Source organism: Apodemus sylvaticus, chromosome 22 (assembly GCF_947179515.1).
Source record: "Apodemus sylvaticus chromosome 22, mApoSyl1.1, whole genome shotgun sequence".
NCBI lineage: Eukaryota > Metazoa > Chordata > Mammalia > Rodentia > Muridae > Apodemus > Apodemus sylvaticus.
The window spans coordinates 1,577,812-1,605,165 of record NC_067493.1 but is presented as its reverse complement, the minus strand read 5'-3'; the positions used below and the strand labels follow the sequence as shown (position 1 = coordinate 1,605,165).

The following is a 27,354-nucleotide window of genomic DNA, read 5'->3' as shown; positions in this document are numbered from 1 at the left end:
GCATTTTCTTTGACTGTTGAGTCCATGGTGTCTATGGTATCTTTGGCATCTGAGATGCTTTCTTCTATCTCTTATATTGTTGTTGATATTTGCATCTATGGTCCCTGATTTCTTCCCAAAGTTTTCTATCTCCAAAGTTGTCTCCCTTTGTGCTTTCTTAGTTGTTTCTACTTCTGTTTTTAGATCCTCGAAGTTTTTGTTCAGTTCCATCATTTGCTTGTTTTCCTCTAATTCTTTGAGAGATTTTTGTGTTTCCTCTTTCATGACTTCTGCCTGTTGATCAAAGTTCTCCTGTATTTTTAAAGTGATTTTTGCATTTCCTCTTTATTGACTACAAACTTCTGACCCATATTGTCCTGAATTTCTTTAAGTGATTTTTGTGTTTCCCTTGTAAGGGCTTCTAGCTTTTGATCATTTTTCTCCTGAATTTCTTAAGGAGGTTTATTTGTGTCCTTCATGTGTTCCTCTAACAGGATCCTTACCAGTGCTTTTAAATCCAACTCTTGTTTTTCTGTTGTGTTGGTGTATCCAAGACTTGCTATTGTTGGAGAATTGGGTTCAGATGCTGCCATAATGCCTTGTTTTCTGTTAGTAACATTCCTACACTTGCCTTTAGCCATCTAGTTTTCACTGGTGTTAGATGGTCTTATTGTTACTGGCTGGTGCTTCAACCTACTTTGGACCTTTAAGGTTATGTCCACGACACTGGATGACTGGATTTCCTCTGGCACAGATTACTGATATGCTGCCTTCCTCTTTTCTGCCTTTGGAGCCCTGCTCAGTCTTGCCTCAAGAAATGTTATACTTTGGTTGTCAAGGTGAACCAGGTGTTCTCAGACTGCTCTGTTTTGGAGCAAAGATGGTGTGTGAGGTCACTCCCTCTGTTGATTCTCACATAGGACACAGGCCCCACGACCGACCTGCTTGCAGATAAACTGCCTATGTTCTCAGGTCCTGGGCACAGGCAGACCCATGGAGACTTGAACCCCCAGAGATCTTAAGCTCACGAAATACAGTACCTAGTGATGCTTTTCTGCTCTGGCAGGCCACAAAGATGGCCATGGGGAGTTGCTCACTCTGCTGCTTTCCAGGCAGGACACAGGCCCAACTACCTACCAGCTGAGAGATGAACCACCTGTGTGCTCAGGTCCTGGATGCAGGCAGACCTCTGGTGGTTTGCAACCCAAGAGATCTTAAGCTCGGAGTGATATAGTACCTAGTGATGCTTTTCTGTCCTGACAAGCAATGAATGTGGCCGAGAGGATACTTTTCTTCTTCTGCTCTCCAGGCAGGACACAGGCCCCATGGCCAGTGGACTGGCAGACAGAACTGCCTATGGCACAGTTCCTGAGTGCAGCCAGACCCCTGGTGGTTTTCACCTTCAGAGATCTAAAGCTCAGTTGCTACAGTACCTAGTGAAGCTCTTCTGCCCCGGCAGGCAGCGGATATGGCCAAGGGGATTCTCTCCCTCTGCTGCTTTCCAGGCAGGACACAGGCCTCACACCCGGTGGACTGGCAGACGAACCGCCTATGTGCTCAGTTTCTGGGTACAGGCAGTCCCCAGGCGGTTTGCACCCACAGAGACCTAAAGCTCGGGGTGATATAGTACCTAGTGAAGCTCTTCTGCCCCAGCAGTCAGCGAATATGGCCAAGGGGATTCTCTCCCTCTGCTGCTCTCCAGGCAGGACACAGGCCCCACACCAGGAAGTCTGGCAGACAAACTCCTATGTGTTCAGTTCCTGAGAGCAGGCAGACCACTGACAGTTTTCACCCCCAGAGATTTAAAGCTCAGGGTGATTCAGTACCTAATGAAGCTCTTCTGCCCCAGCAGGCAGCGAATATGGCTGTGGGGATTATCTCCCTCTGCTGTTCTCCAGGGAGGACAAAGGACCCACACCCGGAGGTCTCAATTGTCATTAAATATTAATGACCTTCACTTAATATGCTTCAATTGTCACCCTAAATATTGTAAGTATTTAGAATAAAAGTCAAAACAGAATTATTGCTGCCTTCTGAAACCTGAAATGGTACCTCTCTATTAAGCAGTTCTATACTAGATCTGAGCAGCTTACTGGTAAAGCAGAGCTGCCTAGTCATATCAAGATTTTCTAGTCACTGCACATAGGAAATTCATAAGAGTTGCCTTATTGCTTTCTGAGAAAAAAATTGCTGTGTATTTCACATATAAGTTGTTATACTATACAAAATAACTTTTGGAGTCTCTTTTTACTTACCGAGTAATTGGGTAATATCTAATTTAGCATTTGAGTTCTAACATTATGTAACTTTAGCTAGGTTCTGGTGGTTATAGAATGTTTCCCTAGTCATCTTAATTTGTTCCCTTTTCTGACTGCATCCTGTAAACCAAAATGGCAAGGAAACTTTATCCTGATTTTTTTCTTTCTTACTTTGTGACTATTCTATTTTGTGATACTATCATAGTAAATGTAAAAAATGTTAAAAAAATATTAGGGGAAAACTTTACATAATGGATTGGGTGAGGAACTAGGGGCCAGTGGGACTTATGGGGTAGTGATTAGAATATAAATGAATAATATAATGAAATAAAATAATTTTATAGTAACTATTTTCTACTTTTATTTAATGAGAACATAATCTAACAATGAAGAATTATTATTTATTGTAACTTTGAAACAACTCCTCTATATAACCCACAGTGGTACAAAACTTCTAAAGATAGCCCTAGTGTATTTCCCCAATTAGTGAGATGAATCATGTATATAAAACACTTCTTCATGAGTGTAAAGGCCTGGAATGCTCAAGAAGCTGAGAGATGTAACTTGGAGTTGGAGTGGAATTCAGAGTAAGCCAGTCCTCTAATTTGTCAAAGTCTTCAAGGATTGTTTGGCAGAGTTCCTCTGCAGATGGACCTGAACTTTGAGACTCCACTGGGCTGTGGGTGGCAGTTTCCAGGCCATCTGGGGTTTCAATCACTGCTAGATCAGTCTGGGCTTCAAATGATGCTGATTGACCAGAATCCCAAGTTGTAATGGGGGCATAGCCAACAAGCAGATCTTCTTGCTGACTACACCTGTCTCCATCACTGGCCTGATAATGATGCAGAGAAGATTCCTGGATACAGTTGAGTTTGGGAAGGGACACCTCAACAAATATGCCTGAATACATGGACTCTCCATTCTCAGCAGAAACAAGAGGTATGGAACCAGAAAATGGGTTGACCCAAAAACAGCCTTAGAACTTTCATTGGCCTCTGGCAGAGCTTCTGTAATATTTTGGAGAGTCATCTGCTTGTATTTAGCTTGGCTGTTCTTAAACCAGATCTGAAAAAGTAAGAAGTCATCCGAAGAATAAATGTTTTCCACTAACTAGACAACAAGTTGATGTTTTTGAATAAAAGTTGTTTGTATAGCAATGTTTCACATGTCAGAAACAAAGAAGCAGGAAGCTCAAGATGGCTAGGATATTATAATAAGGTAAAATGTATATGACCAGACACCAAAAGACTGGGGAGACTGAGCCAGTGTGTCCTGTGTTTTAGCAGGAGCTCTGATGTCTAGGTTTCTGAGACCCTGCATGGAAACAATGTTATTCGATATTGGTACCTTGTTGATAGAAAATTTGCGGCCCAGCATTTGATGCGTAAATATCCACCACCTAAAACTGTGAACACTGCCCTAAATATTTAAGAATAAAATTAAAGTCCCTGGTGGGAAAGGGGAGATTGTTGCTTTTGGATTGAGTGAAAAGAGAGAGGCAGACCTTGATCTCCATCTCAGTCACACAAACTAATGCTGCTAGCTCCACACATTGATCCTGGTCTGGGGACTGGCACTTTTCAAAATGTTCTTGCAGCAGGTGCTTTTGATTTTTGGAGTACACAATGTGTTCCTTTCGCAGCTTTCTTGAAGTCACATGGCCAGATTGATGGTCACCATATTTATCTGACAGTGCCACAGGTCCTGTGAGACCATGGAAAACAGATTTCATTTATGTATCTGATAATTTGGATGCCCTGAGGGTTTTCTCAAAGTAGATAATCCTGGGCCCATTCCAGGATCTAGTTGCATTTGGATACCCAATTTTCTTGATTGTCCTTGGAACTCTTGCAAATGTAGGTCCCTTTCAGGGCCTGAAAGACTTGATTGCACTGGACTTGTTGGGGTCAATAGGGGATTCTGACACATTTGAAAAGGTAAGTTCCTTGCAGGCTCTTGAAGCATTTGGGATCTGTTTTCTATGGGTGCATTTGAAGACAATTGGAATTTTGTGTACAAGGAGGGACCTTCGGCCATATGTGTATTCTGAACCTATTGGAATGTGTTCCCATACTGGATAATCTGGTAAAAGAAAACACATCAGAAAAGATACAGAGAGCACAGATTTACCCATCCTGCCTACTCAGCATTTGTTTTGGACTGTTATAGAGCAGGAATCAGTCAGGAGCACCATTCTTTTGACCAACTGCCTCTGTTTCCAAATCTTAAAAGTATTCTCAGTATTGTAATAAATATGCATTTAGTTCCAGTGTTAAGGAGAGCTTGTCAATCCAGGTACAAAGGCAGTTGGATGTTCTTGTCCAATGTTTATATTTTCCAGTTCCTACCCTTCTGGCTGTCAAATTTTGTTGGGGCAGACCATCAGCTATTCTGCCTTTGCCCTTGAAAAATACATAGCATGAAGGCTTCACAGGAGTTATGTGGCATGCAGCATGCAGAGCAACTGAATCAACAGTCTGCAAGCCTCCCTGCAGTTCTGCTGCACACAGGGAAAGAGAACCCACAGCCCTTAGACTTCCTTGGAGAACAGATAAACAGAGGGCAACAGCTTGAATGGTCATCTGAAGATTCAACAGTATGAAGGCATCCCAGGAGATTTGTCACAGCAAAAGTACCATATCTCCAGCTTCTCTGCACCTCTAAAGATCCCACAATTAAAAGGTCTCCAAGAAGGCCTCCCTGAAGACCCACTGCCACCAAGACAACAAGTCACCAGTGTACATGCCACTCTGAAGATGCCACAGTCAGAAGATCCCACAGGTGGTCTGCTACATCCATGGCCACTGTCCTACCATGAGACCTGAATCAACCCAGGGACAAAAGAGGCATTCCCCAGGCCGAAACACGTTGACTAGGAAAGACTTGCTCCATATGGCAAGAGGCAAGAGCAAGACCATAAGAAACAGAAGCCAGTAAACTTTGGCATCATCAGAACCTACTTCTCCCACCACAGCAAGCCCTGAATATACAAATGCACCTGAAACTCAGGAAGATGACCTAAAATCTTATCTCATTAAGATAATAGAATCCCTTAAAGGGGATATAAATAACTCACTTAAAGAAATATAAGAAAACATAGGTGAGCAGGTAGAAGCACTTAGAGAGGAAACACATGAATCCCATAAGAAATACAGGATAATACAATCAAATGAGTGAAAGTATTTATTAAAGCATCCCAATACATAAAAGTGGAAGTAGATATAATAAGTACAAATTTAGGCAACCCTGGAAATTGAAAACCTAGGAATGAGATCTGGAATAAGTTATCATCACCAGCAGAATACAAGAGTACAAGTGAGAAAGCAGCAGTCTCAACTAACCTGGATCCCCAAGATCATTCAGAAAATAGGCAACTACCAATTAAGCATACACCAGCTGATATGAGGTCCCCAACACATACTCAGGAGAATACTGTGGGTCTGGAATACGTCAGAGAAGATGTACCTAACCCTCAAAACACTGGAGGCTTCAAGTGGGCAGGGAATTTTTGTAAGGTAGTGGGTGGTTTCAGGACATCCTCTTTCATAAGGAAGGTAGAGATATGGGATGAGGAATAGTCAGTGGGCGGATCATGAGTGGGATAAAAAATGGATTGTAAAACGATTAAATAAACTTTATTTTTAATAAAAGGAATATTATCATAATTGGAAAAAATGATCCCAGATACTCCTCCTTGCTGCATGACACCCTGTCTCAAAGAATCAAGGGACATGGAACATGGCCCATTGCAATGGACCCTATTCCACTCTCATTTTCTAAACAAGAGCATTGATGGTCTAATTACTCTGGATGTCAGAAAGAACTTACACCTAAGCCAGATCGCCCTGGTATTGAATTCTATATCAAGTACTTAGCCTTAATTGAATCGCCCTATCCAGGACCATCACACAGGCTCCTCTTTCATCCTCTTGAATCAAGCAGACATTCAAACCCTATTGCCACACCTTAATATCTAATGGAAACCTGGCCAGATGGAAGACTTTTTTCTTTTCTTTTATGACAGAGGTTCTCTATATGAACTGTATGCTATGTGAGTCAAAAAGAAGAGAAGGCTGAAACAGAATTCATAGAGATCAGCCTAACTGTTACTTCCCAAGCAGGGATGGGAATAAAGGTGTGTAACAAAGAACTGACCCATCTTGTGGGATTTCCTCCTCTCTTGGGCTCCATGCAGAAAAAAAAAAACCCTTCTTTCTAGTGGCCATCTCATGAAATGGGTCTCTTTTCATGCTGGTGCCCAGAGGACATGCACATTTCTGGCTTCCTCTAACACCTCTTTATTTGTCCAAATTTCTCTTATGAGACTGAGGCAGGTTCCATGTGCATGTCCCTGACTTCCTGGTTCTCACTATACAGACAGGCCAGGCCTCATAATCACAAAAACCCACTTGCCATTGGTTTCCGCGTCCTGGGATTAAAGATTTGGTCCATGCATCCAAAATGGTTACAGATTCTAGATGAAGGAGGGCCTGCTCAGCCAAAAACCATCCAGGATTTCACACTTTTGAGCCAGAATACCACCACTATGTCTGATCTAGGCAATCTGGAGCCTCAATTTTTCCCAAGGTCACCTGAGAACCCATTGTCAGTTCTTTCCTTTGTCCTATAGATGGGCTTCACTCTCTATTGATTCAGACTTTCTGTACAACCCAGGAGTTGACTCAATCCTGTGCCTGGAATGAACAATAGAGCACCTGGAGGTCTCTTGAAAGCTCATTCACAGACTGCTTCAATCAGGGCAAGTCACTGCTCTGCACTGTTCACATCTATGGGATAGACTTGAAACATCTACTAATTTTCAATATTTTCTGCCTGTATATAAGGCTTATTTTAGACTTCACCAATCAAACATCCATACAGGCTACAAAAAGTTACCAAAAATCCTCCTCCATTGCCTTCCAAGCTTTCCCACATGATATCCCCTTTACATAGCCACCTTAGACATTTCACGCTACTCACCAACTCACCAGGATTGAAGAGGCTTCCTGTAACCAGCTCAGTCCTCTGTCTGTTTGAATTCTGCTCAGAAGACTTGCCCTTATATATCTCTCCAAAACTGGAATTCAAAGTCCCTCCCACCCTATGGCTCCTCCCACTTGCAATATTCAAATCCATTATTCTAACCCACCCTTTGATGCTACTCCAGGTGCAGACTCATCTTATAGAACTCATGAGTATAAATTTTTTGATTTGTAATCCTTTATTTCTTTATATTTCATATTTTACTCTTATTATTTCACAGTCCAGCTGTTACTTTCCTCCCAGGTCTCCCTCCCACAATTTTTCATCACATTCCTCATTCCAGTCTCCAAGAGACTGCCTTCCACTCCAGGCCTTTGGTCTGGTTTAAATAAGTAAAGTGTGTATCCATTTCATTATTGTTTCTGTCTTGTCATTAAGGTATAAATATGTTCTGCATGCCTTCGTTGTATAGTTTTGGCTTATAGGTTTTTGGACATGATTAAAATGTGTAACTTTGGTAACAGAAAGTTAGCCTAAATTTGGTAACTCAAGGTTAGAGTCCTAAACAATAACATGTAGCATGAGCCAACCCAGGAAAACAGGTCTCTAAAGATACTTCTAAATTGGAAAAATATTTTATATAATTCTTATCCTAGAAGCTAGACTTATATATGATAGGATTTTAAACAATGTCTCTTTATTGAGGTATTAAAAGCTACACTGCCATGCATAAATATATATGTCCTGGTAGCCAAACTTTGTATGTGAAAATAATGCCCTTGGAATTTATTTTAAAGAGAATAAATTGTTTAAAACTAAGTTTTGTCTTCCAAAATTATGGGCATGCTCTAATATGGCAAAAGAAACTTAAAAGTATAGTTAAACTGACAATGTTCCATTAGCTGCAATTTGCAATTCAATCACAAGCTCAAGATTTTAACTCACCCATGTTTGGGATTAAAAAAAAAAATCAGGCGTGTGGAGCAGTTATATCCTAAACAAATTGTGGCACAGAAAATTCAAATAAGAAGAGATTGTTTACTTGTCTTAAATGATTTTCAAAGGTTTTAGGAAATGTTAATTGGTTAAAACCTCACCTTAAGCTTGTCACAGAAGAACTAAAGCTCTGTTTAGTAGTCTCAAAGGGAATGCAAATAATACTCCCCTGTACAATTTATTGATGAGGGACCAATGGCTTTGGGGAAAAGTCAATTGTTGGCTGTTTCACAGCAGTCCTTTGGCAAAAGGAACAGTTAATGTGGATTCATTTTTCTTCATCCCCAAGTAAAGTTTGAGCATCTTATTATGAATCTGTTGTTATGTTAATAAAGTATGGTAAGATAGACTCATGAAAATATTTTGGAAAAGAACTTAATGAACTATTTATTCCTTAGTCCAAACAGCAATTAAATTGTGTATTGCAGAATATGCATATTTGGCCTATAGCATGGGAAACTTTCTAGGCAAATTTGATAATCATTATTCAAAAGACAAGTTGTTATAATTTGCCTTAATGCATGCTTTTGTAAATGTATGCATGCATTTGATAAAGAATGCATTTACTGTATTAATAAATCGATCATCTAAAGGGAGAGAAACATATATAATTGGATCACATGTTTATTCTCTTGAATTTCCCTCTTGCTTCACAAAGGATTGAATTACATGCTATAGCCACTCTTTTTGGAATGCTGAATAACAAAGCTTTTAATTTGTAGACTGATATTCGAAATATATAGCTCATTCCTTACAAATGCTCGAAACTGATTCTTTATTTAAGATATTGCTAATTCTCAAATTATGCAATTATTAGTGCAAAATCAACTCAATTTAAGAGAATGTAGTTTTAGCCAGGCGGTGGTGGTGTATGCCTTTAATCCCAGCACTTGGGAGGCAGAGGCAGGTAGATTTCTAAATTCAAGGCCAGCTTGGTCTACAGACTTAATTCCAGGACAGACAGAGCTACATGGAGAAACCCTGTTTCGAAAAAACTAAAATAAATAAATAAATAAATAAATAAATAAATAAATAAATAAATATAGAGAATGCACTGTCCCTTATTTTATAGGACATTTAAGAGCTCATACTGTATTGCCTGGATTCCTTAATAAGGGCAATGTCAATCAGGTTTGCATGACAGTCAGATTATGGGCTTTACACAGGAACAGTTAGGCAATCAATCTCATTCTTTACATCATCACCTTAGTAATAGATTAAAACAATAATTTGGTATTTCAAGAAAATAGGGATGTCAAATTATAAAAACTTGTCATCAGTGGCCTCAATTTCTTTTCTTTTTTTTTTAATTGGATATATTCTTCATTTACATTTCAAATGTTACACCCTTTCCCGGGTTCCCCCTCTTCTAGAAAATCCTACATTCCCTTTCTCCAAGAAAATGCCATTCTAGCCAAAGCACCCCCACCTACCCCACCTGGATTTCCCCAGACAGGTTATTGAGCTTTCATTGGACCCTCCACCCAACCCCCGTTGATCGACAAGGCATTCCTCCGCCACAATTGCTGCTGGAACCATGTGCACTATTTTGTTCACGACTTACTCCCTGGGAACCCTGGGGAGATTGGTTGGCCAACATTGTCATTCTTCCCATGGGGCTGCAAACCACTTAGGCTTCTCCAGTCCTCCCTCCAACTCCTCCATTGGGGACCTTAAACTCAGTCCAATCATTGGTTATTAGCATCTGCCTCTGTATCTGTAATGATCTGGCAGGGTCCCTCATGAAACAGACATAAGAGGCTCCTTTCAGCAGCACTTCTTGTCATCCTTAATAGTGTTGGGGTTTCGTGATTGTTTATAAGATGAATCACCAGGTAGGACAGTCTCTGAGTGGCCTTTCCTTCAGTCTCTGCACCACACTTTGTCTCTACAATTGCCCCTATGAGTATTTGTTCCCTTTCTCAAAACATCCAAAGCACTTTGGTCTTCCTTCTTCTGGAGCTTCTTAAGGTCTTTCTGTTGTATATTGTTCATTCTGACATTTTGGGCAGATATCCACTTATCAGTGATTGCATACCATGTGTGTTCTTTGTGATTGTGTTACCTTACTTTGGCTGACATTTTCTAGTTCCATCCACTTGCCTAAAAAATTCATGAATTCATTGTATTTAATAGCTGAGTAGCACTCCATTATATATACCACATTTTCTGTATCCATTCCTTTGTTCAAGGACATCTAGGTTCTTTCCCGATACTGGCTGTTATAAATAAAACTGCTATGAACATAGTGGAGCATGAGTCCTTATAATATCAAACAGCATCTTCTTGGTATATGCCCAGGAGTGGTATAGCTGGGTACTCAGGTAGTACTATGTCGAATTTTCTGAGTACCCACCAAATTGATTTCCAAAGTGGTTTTACCAGCTCGCAATAACACCAGCAATGGAGGTGTGTTCCTCTTTCACAACATCCTTGCCTACATCTGCTGTCCTATGTGTTTTTCATCTTAGCCATTCTCACTGTTGTGAAGTGTAATTTCAGGGTTATTTTGATTTGCATTTCCCCGATGACTGAGGCTCTTGAACATTTCTTTAGATGCTTCTCACCCATTCACATTTCCCCATTTGAGAATTCCCTGAGTGTTCTTTGGTGATAGGGTTAGCTCACTCAGGATGATAGCCTCCAGTTCCATTCATTTATTTATAAATTTCATGAATTCATTATTTTTAATGGCTAAATAGTACCCCATTGTGTATATAGCCCACATTTTCTGTGTTTATTCCTTCATTGAGGGACATCTAGCTTCTTTCTAGCTTCTGGCTATTATAAATAAGGCTGCCATGAACATAGTGGAGCATGTGTCCTTACTGCATGCTGGGGGGATCCTTTGGGTTTATGCCCAGGAGTGGTATAGCCAGGGCCCCCGGAAGTGTCATGCCCCGTTTTCTGAGGAACGGCCAGACTGATTTCCAGAGTGGTTGTACAAGCTTGCAATCACAACAGCAGTGGAGGAGGGTTACTCTTTCAACACATCCTCACCAACACCTGCTGTCTCCGGAGATTTTCAGGTTAGCCATTCTGACTGGTGTGAGGTGAAATCTCAAAGTTGTTTGGATTTGCATTTCCCTAATGGCTAATAATGTTGAGCATTTCATATGGTGCTTCTCAGACATTTGAAATTCTTTAGGTGAAAAATTTTTGTTTAGCTCTGTACCCCATTTTTAATAGGGTTATTTGTCTCTCTGGAGTCTAAATTCTTGAGCTCTTTGTATATATTGGATATTAGCTCACTGTCAGTTGTAGGGTTGGTGAAGATCTTTTCCCAATTTGTAGGTTGCCATTTTGTCCTTTTGACAGTGTCCTTTGTCTTACAGAATCTTTATATATTTTTATGAGGTCCCCTTTGTCAATACTTGATCTTAGATTATAACCTATTGGTGTTCTCTTCAGGAACTTTTCCCCTGTGACCATGTCCCCAAGGGTCTTCCCCAGTTTCTTTTCCATTAGTTTCAGAGTTTCTGGTTTTATGTGGAGGGCCTTGATATACTTGGAGTTGAACTTACTACAAGTAGATAAAAACGGATTCATTTGCATTCTTCTGCATACTCAACTCCAGTTGAAGCAGCACCATTTGTTGAAAAATGCTACCATTTTTCCACTAGATGGTTTTAGCTGTCGAAGGTCAAGTGACCGTACGTGTGTCGGTTCATTTCTGGGTCTTCAATTCTAGTCCATTGATCTACCTGCCTGTCACTTCCTCCTTCTTGGGCATCATTTGATGTGTGGATTGTGATGTGTGGATTGTGTCTTGGTTATTCAATACTTCTAGTCTAATATCCACTTATCAGTGAGTGAATACAATGAGTGTTCTTTTGTGATTGGCTTAGCTCACACAGGGTGATAGTCTCCAGTTCCATTCATTTGTTTAAGAATTTCATGAATTTGTTATTTTTAATGGCTGAATAGTACTCCATTGTGTATATATACCACATTCTCTGTATTTATTCCTCCACTGAGGGACATCTGGGTTCTTTCCAGGTTCTGGCTATTATAAACAGGGCTGCTATGAACATAGTGAAGCATGTGTCCTCATAACATACAGGATAATCTTCTGGGCATATGCCCAGGAATGGTATAGCAGGGTCTTCCAGTAGTATTATGACTACTTTTCTGAGGAACCACCAGACTGATTTCCCGAGTGGATAGTTTTTATGTTTTTAACCCACTTGCAATTTCATCACAAGTGGAGGAGTGTTCCTCTTTCTCCACTACCTGTGCAGAACCTGTCATCTCCTGAGTTATTGATCTTAGTCATTCTGATTGGTGTGAGGTGAGATCTCAGGGTTGTTTTGATTTTCATTTCCCTGATGACTAAGGTTATTGAACATTTCTTTAGGTGCTTTTTGGCATTTGATATTCTTCAGGTGAAAATTCTTTGTTTAGATCTGTACCCCATTTTTAATAGGGTTATCTGGTTCTCTGGAGTCCAACTTCTTGGGTTCTTTGTATATATTGGATTTTAGCCCTCTATCAGATTGGTAAAGACCTTTTCCCGATTTTCAGATCTTAAAGAAACCATTAAAATAATCAACCTCATTACTACTGTCAGGAAAATGGATCCACGGACAAATGTAATTAGGATAAAAATAAGGAAAGCAAACACATTTTCAAGCAATTATTGGTTAAATACATTAACTCTTTATTGGTGATAAAAGAATACACTAAAAGGACAATTATCTTCAGTTTGTCAAGTTTTTGGAACAGCTAAAAATGGAAGAACTCTGTACCTGAGAAAATGGCTTGGAATGGTGTCATTAGGCCATTAAAACTGTCATATACATGTTTCTGTGTATGCGTATTTATATAGAAAGTATTATTTATATTTACATATAAATAAATAATTGCAATGGTTTCATTAGTTAAAATATAAGTCAAGACAATTTTATAAAAGTCATTGAGATGAATTGTTTCTCTTCATTTTTCTTTTCTCCAAATGTGGCTTTAAATATAATTTAATTTACATATAATATATGCATATATGTAAAATGAAATGTCTCTCCAAAACTAATTTCCAAAGAGCTTTAAAAGCCTAAGAGTCTGAGATTTTATGTTTGAGTAGATATTTGGAAATGAAATCTGTACATTTAAGTAAAGAAGTGCAGGATCGTGGTATTGAGGCACAAATAAACTAGCATAGATGATTTGATTTTATCATACTTGGACTTGAACTCCCAACTGATATCTCAGAAACAAAATAGATATTGAATACCAGTCCAAAAGCGTTTGGGGCGGAGATATTTACTTTATTTATCTTTCAAATGATTTCCCTGTTCCAGGTCTCCCCCATCGAATCCCTAATCCCCTTGCCTCTGGGAGGTGCACCCCCACCCACCCATTCTCATTCTCCCACCCTGGCATTCCCTTACACTGGAGAATGGAATACTCTCATGCCTGAGAGTCTCTCCTCCTACTGATGTCCAGCATGCGATTATTTCCTTTTCTGTTCCCAGGAACATTCTCACCGTCCTTCTCTCTTGATTTCGGATTATCTTTTGGATTGTGATTGTCTCTTCTTGAAAGCTTATCTGGATAGTTGTCACCTAGATGTTTATTTCTATGATTTGTCCAGTAGCATAGTCTTCTCTGTGCCCTCTTGTGAAGGGTGAATTTCTGATATTGAGGAAGGTAAAAGTCTCTCTGGAGAAAAGACCTCTCTGTTTGCAGAGGATCTATACTTCACACCCATTGCATACCGTTTGGAACTTGTCATACTACTCATGGTATTTCCTCTCTCATTCCTGGTGGTATTATTTCTCTGTACAAAGAGAGTCTGTAAAGCTGACACTCTGTCCACAATACTCTTTGATGTCATGAGGGGATGTGTTGTGCCTGTATCTAGGAAAATCAATCACGCTCTTTTTCTCCTTGAGGTACTTTGCTTTTAGTGGGAGACTGTCCACTAAATGCTTGAGAAGATCTAGACACTGAGTGGAATGGACGATATAGAGGTGACCTTGACCTAGATCTGTGGTATCCATGAGTTCTGGACCGTGAACAGTAATTGATGCTCTCCTCTTTCCCCTTCCTGGGGTATGGGGGTGATCTTGAATAGGAGCGAGAATGTGAGCATCTGAAGAACCTAGAGCAAGAATTCGAGCCTGTTGAGCCAGACCTTGACTTTGCGTACATGTGTGAACTTCTTAAATATGATGACCCACTATAGGAATATTTAGACTCTTCCTTTAGTAGCCCTTGCACTCTATAGAATTATTCTCTGGACAAAGGAGGTGCCTGTTTTGTAGGGACCATATTTGAATGGGGAATCTGGACTCCGGTTGTATTGGCAGAAGCTGGGGGAAACCCTGGAGGAGGCACACTATATCCTGCTTGTGGAGGCTGACCAGGAGGAAACTGAAGAGAAAACTTTAGGTGAGGTACACCTGGAGGAAGAGGTAGTGTCTGTGGAGGAGGCAGGTACAATGGAGCTAGTGGAACAGGCAAAAAGCCTGGGGTTGCTGCTAGTGGTGGGCCTTGAGTTATCTGTGATCTTTCACTGTGGTGTTTCCTTCCGTTTATATGTCTGTAAAAGCTTCTTTCTCCTCTTCTAATTTTCTGTGGTGGGGAAACTAGGTACACAAGCTTGTTGGAATGTTCCCAACCTGGTCGAACAAGACCTGAACCAGTCTTTATTCTTACTGGACCAGATGAAAGGACTGGCACCTGGTAAATCTTTTCTTCCACAATAGCAGTTGAAGAGGCACCCTTTGAATGCTCTGATGTAAGTGCAGGAGCTGGTAATGATTTACTATCAGAATCCAGAAAGGGTTCATCTAATTTTTCTGCATGGACTGATGTTGATAGTGTTGCAGTCATGTCAGGTACTGGAGCTGGGACAGAAGATGCATTTCCAGGCACAGAAGGAGCCAAGGAAGATAGATTTGAAGTTAATGAAGATATGGAGCGAGTTGAGCGAGCTGCGGAAGATGTCACTGGAATCAGAGGATCCTGCTGTCCTGATATGGGATACCTCATCCTAGGCTGCAGGTTCTGTTGAAAGAGTGGCCTTTTTGGTGGTATTGGGGATGTGGGTGGAGGTAAGCGTTTTCGTAGTCTTCTTGGATAGCCAGTTCCATTTTGAAAGTTATTAACAGCCTGTCTTAAAGACTTGTTGGCAACTAAAGTATCAGGAGAAACATCGTTTTGCTGACATGTTGGACATGTATGTTCATCTGACTCCAGGAGTGTTGTTCTTACACATTCATCACAGTAACTGTTTCCACAGCAAGGGATGAGCACTGCATCACTCATAATGTCTTTGCAGATGAGGCACAAGTACTCCTCTGGGATAGAACCACCTTGTTCTGAAGGTGATGATGGTTCCTCTGATAAGAAGGGTGGTTTCTCTTTCTTCCCAATTGCATAGGCCTCTGCATGTATAGTTGGTATTACATATTTCCCAGTGTTTGTAAGCATTGCTCCTTTCATGTTAGGATCGTTCACTTCCATCAAAAAACTCCTAGGAATTCCACTGCACTTTTTGATCCTGCGGCCAGATTCCAAGTTCTTGTCCCTATTTGCTGGGCAATTCTTAATATAATGACCAGGTTTACCACAATGAAGGCAAATATAAGATGGAGTTGGTAGACCTGCCTGGGTTTTCCTCATGTAATTGACTGGGTCATATTCACAGGCAGATTGCAGCATCATTGCTTTGATTTTGTCTTCCTCAGAAGCGTTGGTTTCAGTCAGATTGGCAGTCTTTGTAAGCTGGGCCAGAGAAATAGATTCAGAAGAGTCATCAATTGCTTTTCTGGTTGTCATCCCTGGTTCAGTTTTCTGTTGAACAGAGTTCTTGCTTTTAGACTTAACACCTTTGCTAGGAATTCTTCTGACAATCACCGATGAATATTTAGGAATGAGCACATTATCATCAGTATATTCTTCATTGGTCTCTGCGTTGATGATCTGCAGATCACTATTGGCAGCTTTCAGCTTTTCTCTCCACATAATCTGCTTCTTTAAGTTGCACAGGGAGATATGGAGCCCAACAAATTTGATGATGTCATAGGTGAGTTTAAAGGAAAATTTATAGTACACACAGGACATTGTGGCAAAGGATTCCTTGTGCTAGTTACCAATCTGACCACTGATTTTGACAAATTCTGGAGCCCGGTCTTCTGGGATGGAAGGAACTCAGGTCTACCAAAGAGGCTGAAAGAGAATAAAGGATTTGCTGGGTCACTATAGATGAAATTCCTGAACCTATTTCCATATTTAAGACCACACCTAGCATATTGGTGCCTCAGTGCTGGGGACCGATTCAACCTCAGCAGATTCACTCAGTTTGATGGCTGATTCAACCCTCTCTCTACACACCATAGTTAATTCCTATAGGAAAGCCAACCCCTGATCCATAGGCCACGCCCTGCCATTGACAGAATCTAATCAGAGGAGGGATTTGTGTCTCTGGGAAGCAGGCATTCAATATGATATGCTGGAGCTCTTCTGTCTCCCTTGGAGACTTTGTTTCCTGGATTTACAGACATACTGAGGAGTAAGCATTAAGTTATCACAGAAATGTCCTCTTTTCATAGACATTTGTTTTTTACCCTTTTGCTTTAGTGGCATCAAATTCACAAAAATCTGCCTACCTCTGCTCCCTGGTGTTGGGATTAAAGGCCTGTGCATCCAGTGATGTGAAAGTCATACAACAATGTGTAAGACCTGGTTCCCATTTGCCACCATGTAGGTCTTGCATATCAAACCCAGACTGTCAGGATTAGCAGCAAGGGCCAATACATGCAGAGCCATCTCAATGGCCCTAGACTTGAATTTCCTTAGGATCTATATTTTATGCTTTACCTCAGATAATGGTGACATTAATTTTTAGATTTTTAGAAAATATACTCCATTGAGGACTTTCTTTGTAATTCCTTACATTCATAGATTGCATGTTTAGGCTGCAAGAAACCCTGTATGATTCTACTCTGTACATAATAAAAGAGACATGGTAATAAATATAAGGAATTCCCAGCAGGAATTTAGTGCAAGGTAAGGAGCATTATATGAGGTAGCAAACTCTAGAGTAACAGACTCCCTCTTCCTCTCCCTCTCCCTCTCCCTCTCCCTCTCCCTCTCCCTCTCCCTCTCCCTCTCCCTCTCCCTCTCCCTCTCCCTCTCCCTCTCCCTCTCCCTCACCCTCTCCCTCTCCCTCTCCCTCTCCCTCTCCCTCTCTCCCTCTCCGTTTCTCTCTCTCTCTCTCTCTCTCTCTCTCTCTCTCTCTCTCTCTCTCTCTCTCTCTCTGACACACACACATAGACATAAACATTTTTAAATCTATATATTGTACTTACATACATGGGGTTTATTATCATCCAGCGGTGTCTGATTATGAATGGAAAATTCAAGTGTCCAAAGTTGCTCAGTCCACAAAGCTCAATGTCTCAGCTGGTCTTCAGAAGAAGCTGGAATCCCAAGAAAACAGGCTCTAATATCAGAGAAGGAATGCACGTGCTAGTAAGCCAAGAGCAAAAGGCAAATGTTTCCTCCTTCCATGTCGTATTTATTTAGAATGAAAGAAGAGTGTGTGGCAAAAACTAAGGGTGTGATGTCCTCCCTTAAGATCCTGATTAAAAGTGTAGGAGAAATGACTCTGTAGTTAAGATCACTTAGCTGCTCTTCCAGAAGACCTGGCTTTAATTCCAAGCAACCACATGGCAGCCCACAACCATCTATAACTCCAATTCCAGAGGAATCTGAGACTCTCACTACAGACATTGATACAGGCAAAAGCCCAATGCACATGAAATAAATGAAATGAAAATTCCAAAAAATTATAATACAGAATAGAAGTCTATCTTCCTACTTTAAATTAAGTACAAAAATCACTCTCGGGTATGCTCTCCATTTTTGAATTTTAGTTAATTCGAGGAGATGTAATCAAGTTGAGAGCCATAGCCATCACAGACATCCTCTGTCAGCCTCAGCAATATAGAAATTTGAGTCTAGCGTGCATCATGAGACTGTCTCAAAAGAGAAAAGGAAAGACAGAAAGCTTGGCCTACTGAAAGCTTAAGACATAGATACACTACATTAAAACAGGAGAGCTACTTAGGAAATAAAAAGGGCAGGAAAAGAGAATAGGTTCCTTTTTGTTCTCTTGATTGGTTTCTGTTGCCCAGCAGCTGACATCCAGGACTTTTAGGATAGTCATCCAGGCCTCGGTATGGGCCTCACACATTCCTGTGGCCCTTGGGAAAACTCATTCCCATAATCCTTCTCACTGAGGTCATCTTGATTTTCTGCTCTTTGAATAAACTCACTAACTTTGCTGCTCTCTGACTTACAGTATTCTCTTCTGTGCTGGTCCTCACAGTGGCTTCTCATTGAACCCTGGGGCTGGGAGAAAGCTCAGCTGTAATCAGCACACTTGCCAGTCATGATAATTATGTCTGGAGTGCAGGAGATTCCCTAGGGAATCTCTTAGTACTACCATGTCCTGTGATTAAAGTCAATGGGAAACTACAACTGCCTAATCCAAGCAGGATGACAAAGGACACAGACCCATCTGGAATGAAGGTATGGGTCAATCCTCCAGGAAAAGAGCCAAGGCCTGCTGAAGTACTTGTCAATGAGGAAGGAAATACAGAATAGGTAGCAGAGGAAGGTAGTTATAAATACCAGGTAAGGCCACGTAACCAGTTGCAGAAACGAGGGTTATAAGTAATTTGAATGCTTCTACCTTATTTTGTTAAAGATGCATTTATTTTTCTTCCAATCCCTTTAACATCAATTGGTGTTGAAACACTAAAAGAATGTTTCCAAGGGACATTTACCCATTTTAAATTTAAAAATACGTTTGCAATTGTACGAGGAATAGTTATATCATGTTAGCTGTATTCAAAAAATTAGTATTGTTTCATATGGACATGAGATATTATTTGTGTCAAGGTGACAAGGGGTGGATTGTAGTGGCTATTCATGGTTGTCAACTTGACTATATCTGGAATGAACTACAGTCTAGAATTGGAAGGCTCACCTATGATCCTAATTTGGAGGCTCAGAGATATAAGTTTCTGACCTGTATCTTGGTATGGAGATCTTGAAGCATAGTGGCTAAGACAAATTGGTACCAGCGTAGTGGGGTATTCCTGTGATAACCTGACCATGTTTGGGGAGAACGGTTGAAGGACTATGGAACTTTGAGCTATAAAATCCATTAGAGTATTAAGAGCTCAGTGGAAAGTTCTGTAGGAGCTTGGAAGACAATGTTAAAAACAGTGCAAAAGATGGAGGCCTGGCTTGTGAAATTTCAGAGGGAAGATTAAAGACTCTGACAGTGCCCATGTTTTTATTGTGAAGAATCTGTGGTTTTGGTTAGCTGGGGCTGAAGAATCAGCTGTGCGTAACAAGATACCAGAACCACTAAAGCAAACCTTTGTGTTACTGGGACTATTGATGATGGTAAGCTGGAGCTAAGAAATTAGCGGTGATTAAGAAGAGACCAGCATCACTGAGATGGAATCTCCTTGGAAGTGTTTTCTGAGAGCACAGAGAGTGTGTTCCAGAGAATGCCACAGTTCTATTTTGTGCTGTGGCTGGACTTGGTACTGTGTAAGAGTTACCCAAATGGTACTGGTTTTGAAGGCATGAAGGGGTCATGAAGAGGAGCTGAGGCTCTTGGCACAGTGAGAGTCCATGGAAGGTCATTGGAGAAGGTGCAGCCTCAGTTGCAATTAATGGCCCAAGACTTGAAGGGGTCATGCATAGGAGCAGAGGTTTGTGACAATGAAGAGAACCTGTGAGAGGCTATTGGTGAAGCCTAATTACAGTAGAAGTCAGCAGTGTTTTGGAGATGCCAGTGTCATGAGAAGACCACCAAGAACAGCAGCAGCAGTGGAGTACAAGTAGCTGGGGCCTAGAAGACAAGCTGTGTGCTACAAAGGGTAGAGCTGGAGAAGTGTCCAAGCCTTTGGTGGAGCCAGGAAGATTGTGAGTTGGATTACAGATATTGAACCATTGTAGTTTGAGTTTTGCTTTTGTTTGTGACTGTGCCCTGATATGTGTCCCTCTTGAAGGAAGAAAGTATTTTAGTGGAGCCCACAGTTAAAAGATTGAATTTTAAAAAGACTTTGAATTTTAACGATATTGGACATTTTAAGGTGATTAAACTTTTAATATGTAAAGACTGTGGGACTTTAAAGTAATTTAGATCTTGGGGATGAATAAGAAAGTAAGGGTTGAGGCTTAATAGTGCTGTGTTTGTGTGTCAAGTTGACAAGAGGTCAATTGTACTTGCAAGTTTTGTGTGTCAAGTTGATACAGGCTGGAGTTATCACAGAGAAAGGAGCTTCAATTGGAGCAGTGCCTCCATGAGATCCAGCTGTGGGTCATTTTCTCAATTAGGGATCAAGTGCGGAGGGCCCCTTGTGGGTGGTTCCACCTTTGGGCTGGTACTCTTGGGTTCTATAAGAGAGCAGTCTGAGCAAGCCAGGGGAAGCAAGTAAGAAACATCCCTCCATGACCTCTGCATCAGCTCCTGCTTCCTGACCTGCTTGAGTTCCAGTCCTGATTTCCTTTAGTGATGAACTGAAATGTGGAAGTGTAAGTTCAATAAAACCCTTCATCCCCAACTTGCTTCTTGGTCATGATGTTTGTGCACAAATATAAACCAAGATTAAGACAGGAGCCATGTGGTTCCCATGTGGTTCCAAGAACCCTCAATTATTACACATTTTAGGACATACCTGTTGTGTAGACTATTTTTCAGAGGTTGTACTTTTGATTAAACTGTGACTTTTTTTTGGAAGGAACAAGAACCAGGACTATTGAGTATCCTCTGCCGTCATAATTTTCAATCCATTTCAATCATCGGACAGAAACAATAATTAAAGACACCTTGTTGTGGGAAATATTAATTAACTATTTATTTTTTACTACACTTGAATCATAAAGGTAAAAATAAAAGACACAAAAGACACTCTGGGAGGCAGAGGCAGGCGGATCTCTGAGTTCGAGGCCAGCCTGGTCTACAGAGTGAGTTCCAGGACAGCCAGGGCTACACAGAGAAACCCTGTCTCGAAAAAAAACAAATCCAAAAAAAAAAAAGAAAAAAGAAAAAAGACACAAAAGATGTGGTATTTATAATAAGACTTAAAGCTCTACAGTTGGACAGACTATGTTGTATAGTTCCTGTTAATAACAGTGAGACATGACTTGCCATGTTCTAACTAGGCTGCTCTTACACCCAGGCCAGTCCTCCTGGCCAATCCACCTAACCCATGGCCTCTTCTCTCTCCTTCATGGTCTCAACATCAGACACCAAGCCTGGAAACTGAAGCACCATCTACCTTTCTTATCCCCAGTATTAGGCTTTATGCATTTTATTAAGTAATCTTGGAATGCAGGAAAGAAATGATGTAATTATAATCCCAAAAGTATTGTAAAATGTGCCAGGCTTCATGGCCATGTGTCCAGAGTCTACGATCTCGTATTAGAACACATAAATTTTGCTTATAAGTTTTTCTCTCAAGCTGAATAGTTTAAATCTTGAAAATAATTTTCCTTGTAGATAGGGACTCATCATGGTACCCAGATTTCCAATTTTGGTGGAACTAGTGTAACTACAGTAATTTGGTTTAACATAAGTTCAGTATTTTATCCAGATTCTTGATTGCCTAGTGTGCAGATCCAAGAAATGGCCAGTCAGGACATTTATTGATCATCTAAAATTGATTACCTATGAGCTACTTGCTAATACCAATCACAGTCAAAGCAGGGAAGCTTTTACCTTCTTTTTCCAAGCCTTTTTGTACTGTGAATAACCATGCTTCAAAGATGGTCTTACAAATTGATTCTAGCACAGGCACCTCTTCATTTAAAGCCCCGAGAAAAGCCAGAGAGTTTGGAGAAAGCCCACTTACTGTTTTATTATTGCTTTTCACTGAACAGTTAATGAATAGTCTGGAAGAGTTGCGAGACACATGTTCCAGCACTGAGCAGCAGAAAAATATGATGGAGTGCTCAAAGCAATTTTCAATTACATGAAAAGAGGAATCCTCAGCTACAGGCAGCATTTCTGACTACAGAAATAACCCCCCTAAAAAATAATCAAAGGAATCAAAGTGTACTATATAGTCCTCAAAGGAATAATATCACAAAAGATGACATTGTAATTTTGATTATCTTTGGCTAAAATACATGGTAATCAACCTATGTAAAAGAAACAAATTTAGAGCTAAAATGATAAAATAACTCTCATACACTTATACTAAGTGATTTCAATATCCATCTCAGCAATGGACAAATTCTCCAGACCAAAACTAAACAGAGAAATATTCCAGCTAACTGATAGCATGGACATGAATACAGCTGATATTTCGAGAACATTCAACTGAAATAAAAGATAATATACCTTCTGCTCATCACCTCATGAAACTTATTCATAAACTAACCACATATTCAGACACATTGCCAGTTTTTATATATACAAGGAAATTGAAACAATGTCATGTGTCTTATCAGACCACCATGAATTACAGCTGGATATCAACAAAACCAGGAAGAATACAAGGCATAAAAACTCACAGAACCTGTAAACCACACTACTGAATGAAAAATAGGTTAAAGCAGATTTAGAAGAAGAAATTAGAGATTTTCTAGAATCTAATGAATATGAATATGCATAATTTTATTTAACACAAGGAAAATAAAGTGGTGCTTAGAAGAATGTTCATAGCAAAAATGCCTATATTAAAAAATTGGAAAGTTCATATATTGGAAACTTGAGAACATAATTTATAGTCTAGAACTGAACGAAGTGAATGAGCAATTATGAAATGGTGTAGACATCAAACAATTATCCAACTGGGGGCTGAAATCAATAAAATAGAAAGAGAAGAAAATAAGGAATCAATGAATCATGGAGTTGATCCTTTGAGTATTTTATTAGATAAGACAGGCAATCCGTTATTGAAAGATAGAGAATATCAAAATTACTGAAATCTAAAATCAAAATGGGGAAAAATAACAGACAATGAAAAAATTCACAATACAATTAAAACCTAGTTTTTAAAAACCTATCCTCCGCTGAATTGGATATGCTGAAAAAATAGGTAATTACTTGAATAGAATCAACTTACCATAATTAAATCAAACTAAGATAAACAACATTAAAAAAGATTTATTTATTTTATGTATATAGACATAAACAACATTGGGTGATTTCATTAGGTGATGAAAATATTCTGACAATATCAATCACCACTTTATGGAAAAATACTTGGAGTAAATAAGGACACAAGGAATATGTTTAAACATACTAACTTCATGTTACAGCAATCCTATAGCCAACATTAAATTAAATGCAGAGTTATTCAAAATTAATTCCATTAATTCACATACAAGACAAGGTGGTTCATTCTCTGTCCAAAGTTCTATCTAAAAGTTTAACTAGAGCAATATAACAGAAGGGGATGAACGCAATATGAATTAGAAAGGAGTAAGTAAAATTACATTTATTTGAAGATGACATAGTCGTATGCATAATGAAACAAAATTACACAATAGCAATTCCTGACCTGATAAACATGTTCAGGAAAGTTGTTGGATATATAACTAACTAAAATATACAAAAAAATTCAATGGCTAGGTGTCTGCATATATTTTTGTGGTTTTGATTAATAAGTAACAAGTTGACTACAAAAATTTCTTGTCATTTGAATTGTACTAGTATTTGAATTGTGTTGGAATTCAGTCGATCCCATAACATAAATGCTTTATAACATTGATAACGTTCATAAAATTTCTCTCCAGTATGAATGGTTTCATAATGATGAAGAATATAGAAGTGTACAAAGGTTTCATTATACTAAACACATTCATGAGGTTTCTCTCCAACACATATTCCTTCCTGAAAATGAAGACTACAGAATTGTTCAGTCTTAAAAACATTAAATGAACTCACAATGTTTTTTTTCTTCTTTTCCATTGCTAAAAAAACATAATGAAAAAAGGAAACTTGTATAAAAGAACCATTTAGTTGAGAGTTCTGCATCTTAATCCAAAGGGAGCTAGGAAGAGATTGTCTTCCAGGGATATAAGGTGAGGATCTCTTCAGCACTTGTAGTAATATCAAAGCCCACGAACACAGTGATGCACTTCCTCCAACAAGGCCACACCACCATAATATGACTCACTTACTGTGGCATATTTAAATTACTACATTCCACATCCTGGCCATCTTATGATTGTCCAAACACATGAGAATATAGGAATCATACTTAAACATGTAGAATACATGAGTTGCTACTTCAAAAACCATATATAGCAGTCTCAAAAATGTCCAAAGGTCAAAGACTCTTCTGAAATTAATCCTATCATGTAATCATGTTTTTTAAAAAAAGCACACCATGTACCTCCAAATTCACAGTTTATACTTCACCATTCCTAAAGGCAGCATAAGGAAATACTGGACCTAAATAAGTCCCAAGCCAGCTGAGAAATCCCCAAACTCTGCATCTCCATATCTGCTCTTAAAGTGTTCTTCAGATCTCCAACTCCTTTCTGCTTTGTTCAATGTAGCAGAATTGTTTTTCATTGAGGAGTTTTATTCCCTGAAAGCAGTTTTCCTGAGCAGGTATGCACAGATCTAATATCTCAAGATCTTGGGGGTCTCCAAAATAACTTCAGTATCACAGCTTCTTCTTTCAATATTCAGGATCCACACAGAATCTTTTCTGCTTCTCCAAAAAGATTGGGTCATGTTTCCAGCTCTGCCCTCTGTATCACTGTAAGCTCTGTCTGGCTCCACTCTCCTGCTCCTTATATTTTTACTGCTCATCCCATGGTACTTGCATCTTCAGGATGCTGGGATCTTCTGCTGCAACTAGGATTGAGAGATAATCTCCGGTTTGCTTACTCAATTGTGCCAAGCCTCACCTGCTCGGCATGACCAATTCATGCATTCGAAACCAGTACCATCTGGGTACTTAAACATAGCCAAGTACAGCTGCACCACTATGTCCAACCTTGACTATCTCTGGAACACACCTTCTTTGTCATTCATAAAATGCTACCCGAATACTTTACCTCAGTGATGCTGATTTCTTCTTTCTTCTTGATCACCGCTAATTCTTGAACTACATCTATCCCGCATTAATTGTATCAGTAGTGTCTTCTATTCTTGCCTCTAAATCGAGAGCCTCATAGACAAATCTGCTGAGTTCTGACACTTGATGTCTCTGAAACATGGCCCCTTCAATTATATTATCACCCTTTTTCTATTTTTCAAAAACTTCACTACATGAGCTTGGCTGTTCTGGAACTTCCTCAGTAGATTAACCTTGAACACAGAGATCTGCTGTAGAACTCTGCCTCCTGAATACTGGAATAAAATTCATGTAACACCATGCCTAGATATAAGCTTTTCTTCTTAGATCTTGAAATTGAAAACCACGAATAGCAATCAAGATACATCCCTTCTCATCTTGACACATATTTGTATCTTCTGATCTCCCAGTATAAAGAATAACCAGGTAATAATAATTTTAAACATGATACACTTTACATTCATAAAATTGCAAATCCATAATTTCAGCTGGATGGAATCTTGCCAAAATGTAAACTTTCTCTAACACCATTGAATATTATTGATCATAGGATTTAACTTTATTCAACTTCTTGATGATGCCTTGAAATTTGAACCTTACAATTTGTATTTTTTCTTTCTTAGTTTCTATGCTTGATAGAAACTCTCAGGCCAAATTCTATGTGGTGATTATCATGACTTACTTTGTCAATGTAATTAATGTAGCCCTCTTTGCCTTATCCTCAATGAAACTCTTCACACAAGGTTTAAAGGCAGCAACCTCCATTGCAAAAGCATCAAAAGAACCATCTCCAGAGTTGAAATAATACCAACACATGTCTATCATATTCCTATTATGATATCACCCAAAACTCCCACTTAATTTATGATTGTATTTATTAGGTTTCTCTACAGCAGAGAGACTTTGGACATTTCTCCCTTGTGAATATACTTTACCACACTGATTACATTAATAAGGTTTCTCTCCATTATGTGTTCTTTTATGATATTGGAAATGACTGTGTCTTGCAAAGTCTTTAATACATTAATTACATGCATAAGTCTTCTCTCCAGTATGTGTCATTTTATGTCTTTGGAGATTACTGGGACCTGCAAAAGCTTTATCCCTTTGATTACATTCATAAGGTTTCTCTCCAGTATGTGTTCTTTTATGATATTGGAGATTACTGCGCTGTGTAAAGGCTTTACCACATTGATTGCATTCATAAGGTTTGTCTCCAGTATGTGTTCTTTTATGATATAGGAGATCACTGGGTCCTGCAAAGGCTTTACCACATTGAACGCATTCATAAGGTTTCTCTCCAGTATGTGTTCTTTTATGATATTGGAAGGTACTGTGCTGTGCAAAGGCTTTACCACATTGATTACATTCATAAGGTTTCTCTCCAGTATGTGTTCTTTTATGTCTTTGGAGAACACTGTGACCTGCAAAGGCTTTACCACATTGATTACATTCATAAGGCTTCTCTCCAGTATGTGTTCTTTTATGATATTGGAAAGTATTGTGCTGCGCAAAGGATTTACCACATTGATTACATTCATAAGGCTTCTCTCCAGTATGTGTTCTTTTATGATATTGGAAATTACTGCGCTGTGCAAAGGCTTTACCACATTGAATACATTCATAAGGTTTCTCTCCAGTATGTGTCATTTTATGTCTTCGGAGATGACCATTATGTGCAAAGGCTTTACCACATTGATTACATTCATAAGGTTTCTCTCCAGTATGTGTCCTTTTATGATATTGTAGATGACTGGGTGTTCCAAAGGCTTTACCACATTGATTACATTCATAAGGTTTCTCTCTAGTATGTGTCTTTTTATGTCTTTGGAGAACACTGGGGCTTGGAAAGGCTTTATCACATTGACTACAATCAGAGGGTTTCTCTCCACTATGACTTCTTACATGCCTGCAAAGGTAATTAGCACATGTGAAAACTTTATCACAAGCATTACTTTCATCAAGCATGTAATATATCTGAATTATGTTTACAATTTGGTCTAATGGTAAAGAAGCATCAAATCTTAAGATTTAGCCCTTTGTATATTTATGGTGTTCTCCCTCATCAT

General features: G+C 39.4%; 1 protein-coding gene and 1 pseudogene across 1 annotated transcript in view; both read right to left on the bottom strand.

Moving 5' to 3' along the window:
* Nucleotides 1-27,094, bottom strand: part of LOC127673192 (zinc finger protein 709-like) — a gene marked incomplete at its 5' end in the record, with an annotated part of 62,314 nt that extends 35,220 nt beyond the window's left edge. Inside the window, one exon of the mRNA XM_052168801.1 lies at nt 26,374-27,094. Coding sequence (XP_052024761.1) covers nt 26,374-27,094 — 721 coding nt within the window. The remainder of the gene's footprint in view (nt 1-26,373) is intronic.
* Nucleotides 2,721-4,274, bottom strand: LOC127672686 (uncharacterized; annotated as a pseudogene).
* Nucleotides 27,095-27,354: the final 260 nt, after the last annotated feature.